The sequence below is a fragment of the Oryctolagus cuniculus genome, chromosome 1 (assembly GCF_051225735.1).
Source record: "Oryctolagus cuniculus isolate XC-2025 breed Fujian yellow rabbit chromosome 1, ASM5122573v1, whole genome shotgun sequence".
Taxonomy (NCBI): Eukaryota; Metazoa; Chordata; class Mammalia; order Lagomorpha; family Leporidae; genus Oryctolagus; species Oryctolagus cuniculus.
In genome coordinates this window covers 12,464,927-12,482,849 of record NC_142867.1, presented here as the reverse complement: position 1 = coordinate 12,482,849, position 17,923 = coordinate 12,464,927, and the positions used below count along the sequence as shown (strand labels likewise).

Sequence of the window (17,923 nt, the reverse complement as noted above, 5' to 3'; positions counted from 1 at the left end):
TGGAGTTAGACAGAGACAGAGGGAAAGGTCTTCATTCTGTTGGTTCACTCCCCAAATGGCTGTCACGGCCAGTGCTGTGCTGATCCGAAGCCAGGAGCCAGGTGTTTCTCCTGGTCTCCCATGGGGTGCAGGGCCCAAGCACTTGGGCCATCCTCCACTGCCCTCCCAGGCCACAGCAGAGAGCTGGACTGGAAGAGAAGCAACCGGGATTAGAACCTGGCGCCTATATGGGATGCCAGCGCTGCAAGTGGAGGATTAACCAAGTGAGCCACGGCGCCGGCCCAGGATCATTTATTTTTATTCCATATAAAAATATAATAATTTAGGGGGGAAATAAAATTCCAGTTTTTGCATAAATTAGAATTTTTTCAAATCAAAGAGAATCTTTCTTGTCCAAATGTCTTTACTTTTATAGCAGTACATTAACTGGCAGCATTTAAAAAATTTGTAAAATTTCTAGCTTTTAGGAGATCTCTTTAAACTATTCACTGGTAATCTACATATTATGGATCAATTGATAAAAGTAGCAAGGGGCTCATACCACAACATATTCTTTGTTCCTGGTAAAGCTGTTGAATCAGAGATTAGTGCCCTGAATAAGTGAGTCTTCCTTCAAATCTCTAACCTTCCCTGACTCAGTCAGAGGGAGGCGCCCTTGCCTCAGTTTCCAAGATGCAAAAGATCTGGGGCCAGGTCTATTTTTTTTTTAAACTTCTATTTAATGAATATAAATTTCCAAAGTACAGCTTATGGATTACAATGGCTTCCCCCCGCCCCCCATAACTTCCCTCCCACCCGCAACCCTCCCATCTCCTGCTCTCTCTCCCCTTCCATTCACATCAAAATTCATTTTCAATTCTCTTTATATACAGAAGATCAGTTTAGTATATATTAAGATTTTAACAGTTTGCACCCACATAGAAACACAAAGTGAAAAATACTGTTTGAGTACTAGTTATAGCATTAAATCTCAATGTACAGCACATTAAGGACAGAGATCCTACATGAGGAGTAAGTGCACAGTGACTCCTGTTGTTGACTTAACAAACTGACACTCTTGTTTATGGCATCAGTAATCACCCTAGGCTCTTGTCATGAGTTGCCAAGGCTGTGGAAGCCTTTTGAGTTCACCGACTCTGATCATATTTAGACAAGGTTGTAGTCAGAGTGGAAGTTCTCTCCTCCCTTCAGAGAAAGGTCCCTCCTTCTTTGGTGACTTGTTCTTTCCACTGGGATCTCACTCACGGAGGTCTTTCATTTAGGTCCTTTTTTTTTTTTTTTTATTTTTTCCCAGAGTGTCTTGGCTTTCCATGGCCAGGTCTATTCTGAGACCACAAAAATACAGGCAATTGTGTAGACTAATTAGGAACATAGGTTATTAATGTTGAAAACCAATTACAAAGCTTAACCAAGTGGATGGTGATTCTTTGAACATAAATATAAAGAGAGAGTAGCAGATAAAATAGGTAATAAAAGGGCATAAAGAACAATTTCATGCCAATATATCTGAAATTAGATGATATTGACAATATTGACAAATGTTTGAAATTTGTTACTCACCGAAGTTAACTCTGTGATTATTTTGCAAAAAACAAAACTAGTCCTACAGCTACTACAGAAATTATCAAAAACCTTCCATATCAAATTCCAGAAAGAAAACAATTCTAACCTAAAGCGCTTCAAGAAAATAGAAAAAAGAGGAAACAATTGTCAACTAATTTTGTAAATCTAGGATACTCTTTTTAATACACATTTTATTGAAATACAATATTCATACCAAGAAATGCATATAATTGTACACATAAACTAATTTTTTGGTTATTTTTGCCACGTCATAGCCAATACTGTAATTAAAAATGAAGCGTTCCTAGTACTTTAAGAGCCCTCACTATTCCCCCCTCCATTTCTTTTTTTAACATGTGAAAGAATATATTATACTTTACATGTTATGCTTTAATGAAGCACTACTTATAGCTGTCTGCCAAATGATATGACATCCACACAGTTTTTAAATTTTTATTTATTTAAAGATTTATTTGAAAGGCAGTTAGAGAGAGACAGAGATCTTCTGTTCACTGGTTCAACCCCCTAATGGTCACAATGCAGAGGCTCGGCTAGGCTGAAGGCAGGAGCCTCGAACTCCATCTGCATCTCCCACATGGGTGGCAGAGGTCCAAGCCCTTGGGCCATCTTCTGCTGTTCTCCTGGATGCATTAGCAGGTAGCTCGATTAGAAGTGGAGCAGCCAGGATTTGAACCAGGTCTCATTGGATACTAGCATCACAGGCATTGGCTTAACCCATGGAACCGTAACACTGGCACCAATTTTTATACTCTCTCTTTATAATAACCACCACAAATAAGAGAAAACATATTATATTTGTTTTTTGTGTTGGGTTTATTACACTTAACAGAGTAAGCTCCAATTGCATCCATTTTTTTGCAAATGTCAAGACTTCATTTTTCTATGGCTGAGTAATATTCTATCATACACAGACATCTATATATCACATTTTCTTTATCTAGTCATCAGCTGATATACATCTAGGTTGATTCCATCCATATCTTAGCTACTGTCAATTAAGCTGCTATAAACATGGGAGTGCAGGTAACTCTTTCATAAGCTTCTTTCATTTCCTTTGGATATATTCCCAGAAGTGGGATAAGCTGTGTCAAATGGTAGATCTATTTTTAGTTTTCTGAGGAATCTCCATATTGTCTTCCATAATGGTTATACCAGTTTGCATACCCACCAATAGCATATTAGGGTACCCTTTTTTCCAATATCCTTATCAGCATTTGCTATTTTTTGATTTTTGGATGCTAGCCATTCTAACTGGGGTGAGATAAAACCTTATTGTGATTTTTATTCACATTTCCCTGATGGCTAGTGATTCTGAGCATTTTTTCATATATGTTGGCCATTTGTATTTCATCCTTTGAAAAATGCCTGTTCAGGTCCTTTGCCCATTTCTTAAATGGATTGTTTGTTTTGTTGTTGAGTTTCTTGAGCTCCTTATATAGTCTGGATATTAGTCCTTTATCATACCACAGTTTGCAAATATTTTCTCCCATTAAGTCAGTTGCATCTTCACTCTGTCATTTTTTTCTTCTTGCCATCTAATGGCTCTGGCTGTGCTGTGGCATAGAATGTTAAGCCTCCACCTGCAGTGCTGGCATCCCATATGGGCGCCAGTTCGAGTCCCGGCTGCCTCGCTTCTGATCTTTCTAAGATAATCTTTTTTTTTTTTTTTTTTTTTGACAGGCAGAGTGGACAGTGAGAGAGAGAGACAGAGAGAAAGGTCTTCCTTTGCCGTTGGTTCACTCTCCAATGGCCGCCGCGGCTGGCGCGCTGCGGCCAGCGCACCGCGCTGATCCGATGGCTGGAGCCAGGAGCCAGGTGCTTTTCCTGGTCTCCCATGGGGTGCAGGGCCCAAGCACCTGGGCCATCCTCCACTGCACTCCCTGGCCAGAGCAGAGAGCTGGCCTGGAAGAGGGGCAACCGGGACAGAATCCGGCGCCCCGACCGGGACTAGAACCCGGTGTGCCGGCGCCGCTAGGCGGAGGATTAGCCTAGTGAGCCGCGGCGCCGGCTCTAAGATAATCTTATAACAAAACTTGGTAAGAGCAAGGGAGATATTTATCTTTTAATAAAATAAATAAACATTTAAAATACTTGATAAGAGCAACAAGGAGGGGAAATACAGATCATTTTCATTGACTAATATTATTATTTTTTTTTTACAGGCAGAGTGGATAGTGAGAGAGAGAGAGAGAGGGAGAGAGAGAGAGAGAGAGAGTTCTTCCTTTTACCATTGGTTCATCCTCCAATGGCCGCTGCAGCAGGCACACCGCACTGATCCGTTGGCCGGCGCTGCGGCTCACTAGGCTAATCCTCCGCCTTGCGGCGCCGGCACACTGGGTTCTAGTCCCGGTCGGGGTGCCAGATTCTGTCCTGGTTGCCCCTCTTCCAGGCCAGCTCTCTGCTGTGGCCAGGGAAGGCAGTGGAAGAAGGCCCAAGTGCTTGGGCCCTGCACCCCATGGGAGACCAGGAGAAGCACCTGGCTCCTGCCATCGGATCAGCGCAGTGCGCTGGCCACAGTGCGCCGGCCGTGGCGGCCATTGGAGAGTGAACCAACGGCAAAAGGAAGACCTTTCTCTCTGTCTCTCTCTCACTGTCCCCTCTGCGTGTCCAAAAAAAAAAAAAAAAAAAAAAAAAAGAAAATATAAAAGAATCTAAAGATAAACTATTAGAATTAACAATCAGTTTACAAAGAAACAGGAGTTTAGTATACCAGCAAAAATAATAACAGAATAAGAACATTTAATACTTTGAAGTAAACTAAGAAAATATGGGGGCTGGTGCTACGGCATAGTGGGTAAAGCTGTTGCCTGTGGTGCTGGCATTCCATATGGGTGCCGGTTTGAGACTTGGCTGCTCCACTTCTGATCCAGTTCTCTGCTATGATCTGGGAAAGCAGTAGAAGATGTCCAAGTCCTTGGGCCCCTGCACCCACATAGGAGGCCTGGAAGAGGCTCCTGGCTCCTGGCTTCGGATTGGCGCACCTCTGGCCATATTGGCCAATTAGGGAGTGAACCAGCGGATAGAAGACCTCTCTCTTGGCCTCTCCTTCTCTCTCTCTGTAACTCTGAATTTCAAACAAATAAACAAATCTTTAAAAAAATATGGATAAGAACTTCAAATAGAAAATTCTAAAGCTACTCTTAGGCATTAAGTATGTTTTAAATGAATGGAGAGATAATATGTTCATGTGTTCTAATACTCACGGGGTTTTAGATTGATTCTAATTCCTCCATAGTCACAACTTTGTTAAAAATTGAAATTTGGTGAGCTGATACTAAGATTTATATGGAGTGATAACTGGTCAAATATGGTCAAACACTCTTAAACAGAGAGAGTAGGGCTACAGTAATCAAGATAGTATAAGAGGGGCCAGTGCTATGATATAGTAGGTTAAGCCTCTGCCTGCCTATAGCACTGGCATCCCACATGGGCACTGGTTCGAGTCCTGGCTGCTCCACTTCTGATCCAGCTTCCTGCCAACGGCCTGGGAAAGCAGTGGATGATGGCACAGGTACTTGGGCCTCTGCACACATGTGGGAGACCTGGAGGAAACTCCTGGCTTTAGATCAGCCCAGCTCTGGCTGTTGCAACCATCTGGGGAGTGAATCAACAGATGGAAGGCCTCTGTTTCTCTCTGTCTCTCCCTCTTTGTCTGAACTCTCAAATAAATAAATCTTAAATAAAGATAGTATGAGAATATGGCATAAGACTATATACATAAACCCATGATCAAAACATAGAATTTGGAAATAGATATACACATAAATGAAGGCCCTCAAAATGTTCACAGAAAAATACATCTAGAAGCTTATCCTGGTGCAAAACAACCCTGAAATCTATGCATAGTTTTTTTTTTTTTTCCATTCTATGTATTTACTGACAACGTTTTGAAGTACTCTTGTACTGACCACAAAGAGATAGACTGGGATAGCCATCTTTAAAAAATGGGTCTGGGTTGTTTGGATAGTTTTCAGTACATGCATATGGTTAAATACCTTTCCCTATTCATAAAAGATCATTAATTTCAAGTGGATTAAGAAACTCAATACGGAGAGCAAATTTGTATAGCTTTCAGAAGAGAATAGAGGATTATTTCTTTATCATTTTGATGTAAGGAAGTTATTATAGGAAACATGGAAACCACTAACCATGAAACAAAGACAACTTATACATTAGCCTGACACAGTAGTGGTGCTGAGTACAAAAGATACAGGATCTTGGGGGCAGGTGCTGCACGCAGTAGGTTAAGCTGCTGCTTGAGATTCTTGCATCCCACATCAGAAATCTGGTTTGAGTCCCAGCTCCTCTGCTTCCTGTCTGCCTTCCTGCTAATGCACGTGGGAAGGCAGCAGATGATGGCAAGAGTGCTTGGGTTCCTGCCACCCACGTGGGAGGCCTGCGTGGATTTCCCAGTTCCTGGCTTCGGCCTGACCCAGCCCTGGCTATTGCAGGCATCTGGGGCATGAATCAGTAGATAGAAGATCTTTCTCTCTATCTCCCTTTCAAATAAATAATATATATCTTTAAGAGATCAATAATCTATAGAAATGAAATTGACACTTTGAGATGCAACATTGAACAGCCTTTGTCTCAACTGTTGAGAAAGTTTTTTTCATACTATTTGTTGAACTCTTTACTTAGTATAAAATTAATTATATGTGTATAAAGTTAATTTAAAATAGATCTTAGTAAAAAAATAAGAATGAGAATAGGAGAGGGAGGAGGAGGAAGATGGGTGGGAGGCAGGTTAGGTGGGGAGAATCACTATGTTCCTAAAGTTGTATTTATGAAATGCATGAAGTTTGTATTCCTTAAATAAAGGGTTTCTGGGAATAAAAGATAAATAGTGTTCATATGTGGAAGCTATAAAAAGTTGTGCTGAACTTAGAATACTGATAATAGAGATCAGAAGGGTCAGGGGTCAGAGGCACAAAGGGGTGTTGATAAGTTCTAGTGCTCCTCGGCACAGTGGGGTGACTAAAGTTCACGGAAAGCTGTGACATATTTTATGAACAAATAAATGATCAAAGCTTGAAGGCTCCAAGCATGAAAGCAATGACAAGGTAGGGGAAGGTAATTATCCTGATTTTGTTAGTAAGCATTGTACTTTACACACTTATTCAAATATTACACTATATCCCATAATACTTACAATTCCATGTCAAAAACATTTAAAAAATTCTTTAAGAAGATGGAGTGCTAACCTGAATCAATCTTTGCAAATTGAATGCATTTATCAAATTATTACACTGTACCCCATAAATATGTACAATTAATAAAACAAACAAACAAAAAAAACCAAAATAGTGATGAGGAAAAGAAATTTTTCTCTAGGTCCCTAATAAAGATAGAGACTTATGCTTGGTTAGGTCTCATTCCTGTGTCCTGGAGGAGGTACCCCAGCTGTATTATATTTAGTGGGAAGAACTTTCACTTGAGGTTTCTGACAATCACAGATATGCCTTTTTACTCTTTCCTTGCTACATCAACACATAATCTTGGAGGTTTTTATAGATAAGCATGATAATATCCATGAGGTATCCTGCACTTAGAAGCTGTGACAATCTATGTAGTCTACATGTAATTTGTGGAGATAATTTTATAAAGCCGTGTGTTTGAGATGTAGCTTCTGTAATAGTTGTTTTCTGCCAAAATATGATCAGGAGAAATTATTTTCATCCTTAATCCCTCTCTCTGTCAGGATTTTGCATTCCTAGGTTTTATGCGACAAAAATTCTCTTGTGAACTTTTCTTTAGCAAACTGTAGATGTACACATTTGTAATAAAAGACTCCTGGGAAAGCAAAATAAAACAGAAAGCAGAGCTTTTCAAAGCTTAGAGGGCAATTTTGCAAATTTGTTTACCTGAATCAGAATCTCCAGGAGCTTGTTAGAGCAGATTAATGGGCTCATTGTGTCAGAATCATTGACTGCAAAGCTTGAGGCAGAGAATAAAGGGAATACATTTTTTTTTCCACAAAACCCCAGAGTGGTTAAGGTAACTCTACTTTTAACACTCCAACAGAAACATGTCAAGTATTTTGTAAGACACAATTTCAGTCATACCACACACTTGAGGAAGATACCATGGGTGAGAGTTGGATACAGTGTAGAACCACGTTTTCCACATTTTCTCTCTCTGATTATCTGAATGATGATTATAAAATGACTTCTGCTGGGAGGAGGAAAAGGCAACAAAGTGTTGAGGGCTTCCAGAGCTTTTCAGATTAACTCATCACCCACAGCTGAAGAGGCAAGAGGTTTAAAACAGCAGAGGCCCACTTCCCTTGATTTCCTGCTTCCTGTGACACTTTGGCTCAAGATCTGGAAGCCATGAAGATCTTTAATGTGCTGGGAGGGCTCCTCCTGCTTCTTGTGTCTGCTCATGGTGACGAAGAAGACTGTAAGACCTCGAGGGAATTCTGGAGGGTGGTGATGCAAGCCATTGGGGTGTTTGTGTATTTTTGACTGTGGTGCTTATTATCCGGTCATTATCTGCTGATATCTAATGGCTCTCGGTTTTCAGTCATGAGATATTTCTGTGCATCTTCATCATGTTTCCTCTCAACCCCATCCTAAGATGACCTCAAGATGCTGCTGTTTTCCTTTTTGCAAGTGTTTTGAGGTCTTTACTAGGGCACTTAGAACAGCTGAGGGCAAATGGAATTAACAGCTAAGTTTATTTTGATGCGAAAGCATGAAATCGGCATCTTATTTTATAATATGCATTTCTACGAGCTCTTCGAAGACACCTCCTATCCTTTTGTCTTGGACATGCTTGTCACCCTTTAAAGGCTGAAATAGTTGTGATGAATGGATGAATCAGGATAACTGGCCAGGTATCTAGGGAAAGAGATTTAGGTTCTAGTGACTTTGTCCGTATGGTATGTAGGTTGGGCAGAGTGATCAACTGCTTTCAATTTTAAATGATTTCTTTAGAGACTTCATGTAGACTAGCAAGCTAATATTAACTGGTGAAAGTGATTTTTGAATCAGTGAATCAAAGCAGCTGATGCGTAATTTCCAAGTGGTTCCAGATCTGCATCTATTATGTTTAGAAAAATTTAAAAATATTCACAAGGCTATTTTATATGTGAAAATTGAATAACTTCTAAGGATTGTGGAAGCTTCATCTTATTTCCTTGTAACCAATGTGTATAATTTGAATCTCCCAAATTTCTAGCCATCTTGTGTTCCAAGGAAAGCTTAGCATTTCCTCTTCCTGATGGGTCGTGTCATCCCCAAGTCTGTAGTATTGTACAGGCACCTCCTGACACATCTTTTTCTCTTTTTAAAAACATTTACTTATATTTTTGACTACCACAGTGACCGAGACCTTACCATCCACTAGTTCACATCTCACTTGCTAGTAACAGGGACTAGGTTAGGCCAAAGCCAGGAACTCCATACAGATCCCCTGTGTAGGTGATAGAAACCCAAGTACTTGTGCCATAATACGCTGCCTCTTGGGCATTAACAGGAGACTGGATCAGAAATGGAGATGGCAGGACTTGAATCGGCACTGCAGTATGGGATGTGGGTATCACAAGTGGCAGCTTAACCCTTCATGCAACACCCAACCCCATGGCACTCTTTATCTCAATTCCTCTTCAATTTATTGCCTCATTTTTATTCCCTTTAAAGTTGCTTGTACTCTTTGATTTATCTTTCTTTTTTAATTTGAAAAAGTTATGTGGGTGGGGATGGGTGGAGAATCTCCATCCACTTGTTTACTACCCATTCTGCCCCAGTGACCCAGGTGGGGGCCAAGCCAAAGCCGGGAGACAGGAGCTTCCTCCAAGTTGTTCCACATGGGTGCAGGGGCCCAAGACTTGGGCCATCTTCCACTGCTTTCTCAGGTGAATTAGCAGGGAGCTGTATTGGAAGTGGAGCAGCTGGGAATCAAATTGGGCCCTCTATGGGATGCTGCCATCAGAGGCCTTGGCTTAATTTGCTAAGCCTCTACATTGACTCCCTCTTTTTTTCTTGCAGACCTGCTTTAATGAGCTTTACATCAAAAGGACTCCACCAAAAGTTAATTTGTCTGGAATGTTGGTAATTTCTATATAGGAAAATTCAACAGTCACTTCATTAACAGCAGAGAACCAAGATAGTGGCAAAAAGAGGAAAGATTGATGTATAGATAAACATGATATTCCAACCTACATAGATTCTTGTGAATATAATGTGATAAAGGCTTATAATATAAGATAAAAATCCCCTGAAGAAATGGTTGTAAAAATTTTCGCATGTCTCCCTTGGAGGGTTTGTTACAACATAGATTTCTGGACCCTAACCTCACTGTACTAAGCAATAACACAATATGGTTACTGCTTAGGAATTTGAATTCCTAAAAAATTACTAGGTGATGCTGACCATATTGGTTCGGGGTCAAACTGAGAACTACTGATTCAGATCATGTGTTCTGTTTCAAATTCAAAGTAGCACAAAGTTGTAGTGAAACCTAGGTGTTTAGAAGCATGACAATAGAAGTAAGAAAGGATATTTCAAATCTTGCGTGGGGATAAGACAGAATAAAATGTAAAGGAATCATAAATATTTTATAGGAATGGGGGCAAGAAAAGTTTCCTTGATATATTCTATGTGAATAAAGGAAGAAGTCAGGTGAATTCATTTGAGTAGAGGTTTTAATGGGTTCTATTTGATTTTTAAGTGATATTTTAAAAATTGCATTTGATCTGAAGTATTGTTACTTTATATCAAACATTATTGGGTAATGACAAATTTAGCCTAAACTTGACAATATTTGATTATATTAAGATATTCTTTGTGACCAAGCCCATACTTAATCTTTACAACAGTCCCAGGGTCATAAAAGTATTCTTTTTGGACCATTAATATACTTCATGGTTGCTTCCTTCTCTCACTAGAAACATGGTTGCTTCCAAATCTTAATAGGGAATTATAGCTAAGCCTGGTATCTATTTTATTGTTAAACTGTCACATAGCCCTAGTAATACTAAACCATCTCACAGAATTAAAGTAGAATGCAAATATAGGTAACTTCTCTTACCAGATATCAGAAGATAGTCTGAATACGCTTCCAAAAGTTCATAGAAAAATTGAATTAAAAGGTAACCTTATTTGAATGCAAACATTTTTGAAGTCTGTCATTTTTTCATAATATGAATTTTCCATTAACTTTCTGAGGATGCTTTGTATAAGCCAGTAATCAAATCAATATAGGGCCATGGCAAATTGCAAAAGTGAATACGTACATGATGAATAGGATGGGAGAGGGAGTAGGAGATGGGATGGTTGCGGGTGGGAGGGAGGATATGGGGGGGAAAAGCCGCAACAATTCAAAAGTTGTACTTTTTTTATTTAGTACTTTGTAAACATATATATTTATTAAAGACAAGTAGGTACCATATATACATCTACTGAGAATACTTCAAAAAGTTCATGGAATAGTGCATTAAAAGATAAATATTTCAATACAAAAATTTTTTTAAATTCATGCGCAGTCTTTCATAGTCTTTTTCCATGAATTTTTGAAGACCTCTGGTCTGTACTCAGAAAAGGGGTATAATTTATTTGACAGTGAGGGAGAGAGACAGAGTAAGGTCTTCTTTCACTGGTTCACCCCCCAAATGGCCACTATGGCCAGAGCTACACCGATCTGAAGCCAGGAGCCAGGTACTTCTTCCTGGTCTCTGACATGGGTGCAGGCGCCCAAGCACTTGGGCCATCCTCCACTGCCTTCCCGGGCCACAGCAGAGAGCTGGACTGGAAGAGTGGCAGTCGGGACTAGAACCCGGCACCCACATGGGATGCCAGCTCTGCAGGCAGAGGATTAACCAAGTGAGCCATGGCGCTGGCCCCAGGGGTATAATTTTTCAAAAAATGATGGGCACTCACTGGCTTATTCTTGATTTGTATGTACATATGGGAGAATAAGTTTAATATATAAAAATCTTGTCAGATAAGAGGCTATTTTTCTTATTGGTAATATCAATATTTCTTAGATACTACATACATTACAGACTCTTGACTTCATACTTCATGATTCCCAGGATGTAGCCCTTACTATCTCACCCAATTTGGATGAGGAGACTTAACCATGAAAAGGTTGAATGACTCATCTAAGATCTCACAGTAGAAAACATAGAAATAGTCTGTTTTCACTCTAGAGTGTGTTGTTCAGGTCAACTATGGGGTTGAACATTTTCTAAGCTGTTGGTTGAAGACAGACATGCTATTTCACGTTTTTATTTTATTTTTTTCCTGGTCAGTGTTTGTAGCCTGTAGTGAATTCTGGCTCCAGGTCAAAATTAGGAGGGCACCTTTTGTGGATGAACTGCAACCACAACCTTATGAGCTGTATCTTGGAACTGGCTGTCCCGTAAGCAGAATATTGCCTAGTTACTTCGAGTTCATCTATACGCTTACTTCTTGTGGCATCAGGAAATATGTAAGAACAATTATTTAAATAAGTAACTTGTTCTATTTTAAAGTAAATCTACTTACTAACATTGCACTATACTTGTCAGTTGACTTTACACCTCATGTAATACTGAGTATGCTCTGCCTTAAGTTTTTGGATAGTTTCCCAGTAGAAGAAATCTCTCATTTGCAAATAATGGCTTATTTGCTATCAGCAGTTCCTGGTCAAATTCACCAACCGCTTGTATCTCAAATTTTGTTGGAAGATAAGCACATTCATTTAGGTATGATGTGACAGTTCTTATGATGTAGTGGCAGAATTAAGTATTTTCAAGACAGGTCTACAAAGACTTAAAATATTTTGTAGTCAGATTTAGAAGTTTAATGAATCTTGATTTATATTTCCATATTAAAATTGGGGAAGGTGGAACCTGCTCTGAAACAGAGTACTTAATACCCAGAGTAAGCTGCAGAGTTTATCAAACAGGTCTGGCAAAATCAGACCTTAAATCTTACACAAATGTGGTGGCTAAGAGTTGTCTGTGCAGACCCAACTGCCAATCAGATACAATGTCCTGAGCACTAAGTCAGGGGCTATTGTGGTACCTGGATCTTTTCTAAACATGGACATCTTGTCAGCTCTGCTGTCCTCATCCTCCTCTCCCTTCCTCCCTCTCTTTTAAAAAAGACTTGTTTATTTGATAGGCAGAATTACACACAGGGAGAGGGAGGAGTAGATGTGGGTAATAGAACAGCCTTGAGCTTTGGGGGAACTTTAACTTTTTATAACTGAAAAGAGAAACACTACACTTTGAGTTGGGCCAGAGATGGGAGACTTGAACTCCATCCAGGTCTTCCATGTGGGTGGCAGGGGCCCAAGCACTTGGGTCATCCTCTTCAGCTTTCGCAGGCACTTTAGCAGGAAGCTGGAGTGAAAACAGAACAGCTGGGTCTCAAACCAGCACTTACATGGGATGCCTGCATCATAGGCTGCAGCTTAACTTGCCAAGGAACAACACTGATCCCTCCTTAACAGAAAATGATAAATTCATACTCTAAATTTTACTTTTAAAATGTTTTGTAACTATCAGAATTAACTGGGTACTTTTTTGCCCTTCAGGAACGTCTATGGGGTATTCTTATTGAGAGTTCAGTTTCATATGAACCAGTATTTCTAAATGTCAGAGGTCACGTCCCAATATCATGTTCTATCCAAAGGTAAGTAACTATCCAGAGATTAAAGTTATTTAATATTTCCTTGGCTACCAAATGTTTGAGAGTTGCTGTTTGAAAAGATGGTGAGACTGACTTAATGTTTCACTCAGTCATATGAGTAGATATAGCACTCATCAAATAATATATGCACACTCATACAAATTAGTCATCTCTAATTTTTAAAGATATATTTATTTAAAAGAGCAATGTAGAGGGACAAACAGATGTTCCATCCACTGGTTCGCTCCCCAAGTGGCCATAATAGCTGAGGTTGGGCCAGAAACCTAGAACTTTCCTTGAGAGGTCCATGTGGATAACAGGGGCTAAAACACTAGGGCCATCTCCTGCTTTCTCAAGTGCACTATCTGGAAGCTGGATCTAAAGCAGAGCAGCCAGGACTCAATCCAGCACCCCAATGTGGGGTGCTGTGCTTCAAAACTAATCCTTGAATTTTTCTTAAATGAACTTGTTTAGGTGAAAAAGTTTTACTATAAATTTCACTGTATTACTATTAATGCAGCTTATAAAATATTTATTGGAAAACAAATGGTTCAGGGTTTTTGTCTCCTCCAGCCTATGCACATAACATTTTGTACTATCCCTCAGGGAAAATTTAGTTGGTATGTTAGGTTTGAAGGATTGAGTCAAAGAGACTATATCAGAAGGATATATTTATTTATATATTTATATATTTTTCTAGTAAATACTTACATACAATATAAATATTGTATAAATTTATAATACAATATAAATATATTTAATATATAAACATACATATATAAATTATATAAACATAATGTATTATATATTATATCTATTATATATTAATACAAATATTCTAGTAATATTTATATGTATTTCTAGTAAACTTTCTTTTGGGCATTCCTTATCTGCACTCTCCATCACCAACCTGTCTCATCTCCAAGGTGCTTATAGGAACAATTAAATTATTTTGTGACCTTACCATCTCTGTAGTTGAGAGGAGGATGACCCAAGAGGTTCAAAATCAAGGTTTCTAAGACTTTCAAACTAAGTGTGAAACAATCTCTATTGATTTATCTTAAGTTATAAAAATAAGGACTTGCTAGTAACCAACATCCTCTCCTGTTTGAGACACTTTTCAACAATGAGAAAAAAAAAAAAAGAGCCAATAGATGCAGAGTTTAGGTAATCTGGCTTGTCCCTAATGGGTTTGTTCACATGGTCTGATTCCATGGTGGTTGGAACTTTAAATACAGTCTATTTGAACAATCTTGAGTTCAATGAAGAAGCTGCACCTGTTTAACAGCAGGTGAGCTCAGCTTTGTTACATAAAACCTTCCCTTCCCTTCCCCTCACAGTATCTTTGGCATTTTCCAATAATAAATTATTTTAATATAAACTTTGAAATTTATCTCTAATGCTTTTCTTACTATCAGTTCCGAGTACAACAGTGGAGACAATGAGGCCTCAAAATGAGCTAGAAGCCTTCTCCTGTTTCCTTATACCATGGCATGTCAGAGGAGAGGCAAAGGGTGAAATGGGGGAAGGAAGGACTATCTCAAAACTGGTACAGTTGCAGTCTGTTTCTAGTGACACTGGTTAAAAGTGTATACGGCAAACTCTAAATGTAGCTCAAATTGTGAACACTAGGGGGATGCTGCAAGGCACAGATGCCCACTGGATATGTTTTGAAGAGGCAGTTTGATAGTTCTCCTGGCTTCACTCAAATACCGCATTGGAGGGCATCTCTTAGTCCCCTAAATAGGTTGTTGGTCTTTGTGCCTCTTGTTTTATGGGAGATCCTTATCCATGCGATAAGTAACTTACAGGTGGCATATATTGTTCTGAGCTATTTCTTAAGTTATATATATTGTTTTGAGCTATTTCCTACAGACATGTAGGAAGATATCTACCAAATGCCAGGCTGTGTTCCTTTTTGTACTACTTAAAAAAATATTTGAAAGGCAGGGGAAAGGGGGACAGCAGGAAGAGACATCTGTTGGTTCACTCTCCAAATGGCTGCAATGGCTGGGTCTGGTCCAGGCCAAAGTCAGTAGCCAGGAACTCCATCCTGGTCTCCCATATGATTGGCAAGGACCCAGATATTTGTGTTAGCCTCTGCTGCTTTTCCCAAGTGCATTAGCAGGAAGCTGGATTGGAAGCAGAGCAACTGGGACTTGAATCTATGTTTCGATACAGAACGCTGGTATTGTAAGCAGCAGTTTAGCTCATGGCACCACATTGCTGGTGCCCTCCTTTCTCTTCCCTATCTGTGTATCAAAGGGGTGTGTGCAGAAGATCTACCAGTCTATTGCATAAGCAGACAACCACTTGGCAGTGAGATGTCATTCTCCAGTGTAGCTACTCTTCTGTGTTTAAGGCTCCTTTAAAACACTTTCTTTCATAAAAAAGGAAGCACTTTCATATCGCTCTAACCCACTAGGAACACAAAACTCTAATCATCTTCTGTGAACTATGGAGTGAGGTATTTGTAGATTACAAATTTGTAAGTTTCTGCCAGTTGATACTACTTTGGCTTTATTTCTGGATCACAATCACTAATTCTGGTATTGGAAAGTAATGGAGGTAATGTTCTGTTAGAAACTTGGGACCAGCGCAGTAGATTAACCCTCTGCCTGCGGCGCTGGCATCCCATATGGGCACCAGTTCATATCCCAGCTGTTCCCCTTCCCATCTGGCTCTCTGCTATGACCTGGAAAAGCAGTAGAGGATGGCCGGAGTGCTTGGGCCCCTGCACCCACATGAGAGACCAGGAAGAAGCTCCTGGCTCCTGGCTCCAGATCAGCTCAGCTCTGGCTGTTGCGGCCAATTGGGGAATGAGCCAGCAGATGGAGGACCTTTCTCTCCCTTTCACTGTCTGACTCTACTTCTCAAAATCTTAGACACTTTGCAAATTTGCAGATATAAAAATAGAAGTTTGCCTTGTATATCAAACCATTTGATTGCCATTTTATTTTTTACAACCCAAAGAGTTATCTCACTTAGTTTCTGTCCTCATATTTCTAGTCATTAAAAATAACAGTAATCAGACACTAACCTCAGACTCCTATCTTTTCCTTTTCCAGAAAGCTTTCTTTTACCTTTACATCAAAAGAAGTAGAAAGTAATGGTAGTGCATCTGGAGAAACATCTCGAGGGCCAGTGGAAAAGAAAAATTCAACATGTCAAGTAGAAAATTTTGGGACTCATCCAGGGCCATCATTTGTGTAAGTATTTTGACTTTGTATTGTGAATGATTACTAATACATTTATAAAAAGGCAAGGGTTCAAGGTGACACCATATGTGGTGTACCATGTATCCATATGACTTCAGTTTAGGACCATTGTGACCATTCATTAATGGTGATTAGGGGCATATTTTGTCATGGCATTTCCTAGTCTGATTAATATGTGGATTTTAGAAGAAGCCTCAGTAACTACTTAGGTTATCATTCCTAACATAATCACAAAATGCATTTTTGATGACTAACATGAGTAGGGAATAAGACTAGAAATTCCAAAGAACATCCATGAGGATAGTGACTGAGCTGTGTGGGAATTCTGAATACCTGTGCTTTGTTCTGTAAGGACATATGACTAAGCAGAAACCCTCTTGGATGTGAGGGACCTTAAGGATTGATCAGATGCTCTATGGCCCTTGGACTTAGCATCACAACATGGCCAGACCTTATTTTCATTTTTAGGAATCTAATAACCATTTAAAACTCTAGATGTTATTACATAAAATCTACAAACTCCTATTAACAAGAGCTATACATAAGTAATGGATAAATTATACCTGAGTTATTACAATATTGTAATAGATTATGACACTTAAAATTATGCCTTTTTCATTTTTAAGTTTCTTCTTCATTGAGCCACGGTGAAATATCTAAGGGATTTTAAAATGTAATTAGTTCCCAATAGTACTCTTATCTGACAGTTTCATTTCTTCCTTACAGGAACAGTGTTTCCCTTGGAGGGGTTGTAACTTTTCCTTGGTCTTAAGTGGAGGAACTAAGCTATAAATTCTGGTGGTTAAGGCACTCTTATTAATACTGGAACTCTGACTATCTATGGATTGTACAACTTAGAAGTTGGACTAATGTCTGAGGATACCATCTTTTTAATGTTCTTTTAAAATGAATTTGTGCTGCTGTATACCATTATGAATTTGGGTGGAAGGCAAAGGAGCTTTCTGAAACTTTTAAACTTGCAATAAAGGCAATTTTTTAAAGTTTTGAATATCTGGGTGACTATGACTCCTCTTTGAAGAAATCTTGACTTACAGAAGGCTGATACAGGAAACTTTTATGAAGGGGAATACTCATTGTCCAATGTGGAGGCCAACTGAATGACTTACACTGCAGTGTAGATCTGATTAATCCCTATTTGACTTCCTTCTAATATGTTTAAAGTGAAATCTAAGTTCCCTCTGTAAGACAGACTAGACCATTTCTAATTTCTAGCCTTCTACCCCCTGCTCCTTGTTATCCCTTTTTTTTCTGTATGGTGATAAATTCTCAAACTGACTTGAAGTTAGGTACATCCATCTGGCTCATACAAATAGAATATATACTTTTTGGTAATGGAGGTGGGCATAGATTCTACTTGATGTCAGAATTTGATAGCTTTAACCTTGAAGCAAATAGACATTTGAAAGCTTTTATAAAAATTGTAGGCCTTTAGGAGTTTCTTTGAGTCCATATTATGGGCCAGTTGACAAAATTAATAAC

The 17,923-nt window shown here is 39.2% G+C and overlaps 1 protein-coding gene across 4 annotated transcripts; it reads left to right on the top strand.

Moving 5' to 3' along the window:
• Positions 1-7,784: 7,784 nt before the first annotated feature.
• Positions 7,785-17,432, top strand: LOC100356950 (oocyte-secreted protein 4A). 4 transcript variants are annotated; one of them, XM_089308386.1, is made up of 8 exons: positions 7,830-7,986; positions 9,335-9,442; positions 9,576-9,638; positions 10,621-10,678; positions 11,840-12,018; positions 13,111-13,208; positions 16,274-16,414; positions 17,150-17,432. In XM_089308386.1, the coding sequence occupies exons 2-8, from the start codon at positions 9,395-9,397 to the stop codon at positions 17,193-17,195; spliced, it is 633 nt and encodes a 210-aa protein (XP_089164512.1). In that variant the 5' UTR covers positions 7,830-7,986; positions 9,335-9,394; the 3' UTR covers positions 17,196-17,432. The 4 variants fall into 4 exon arrangements, with proteins under 4 accessions (XP_089164506.1, XP_089164516.1, XP_089164512.1 ...); XM_089308380.1 differs by lacking the exon at positions 9,335-9,442 and having other exon boundaries at positions 7,785-8,012; XM_089308383.1 differs by lacking the exon at positions 9,335-9,442 and having other exon boundaries at positions 7,836-7,986.
• The last annotated feature ends 491 nt before the right edge of the window (positions 17,433-17,923 follow it).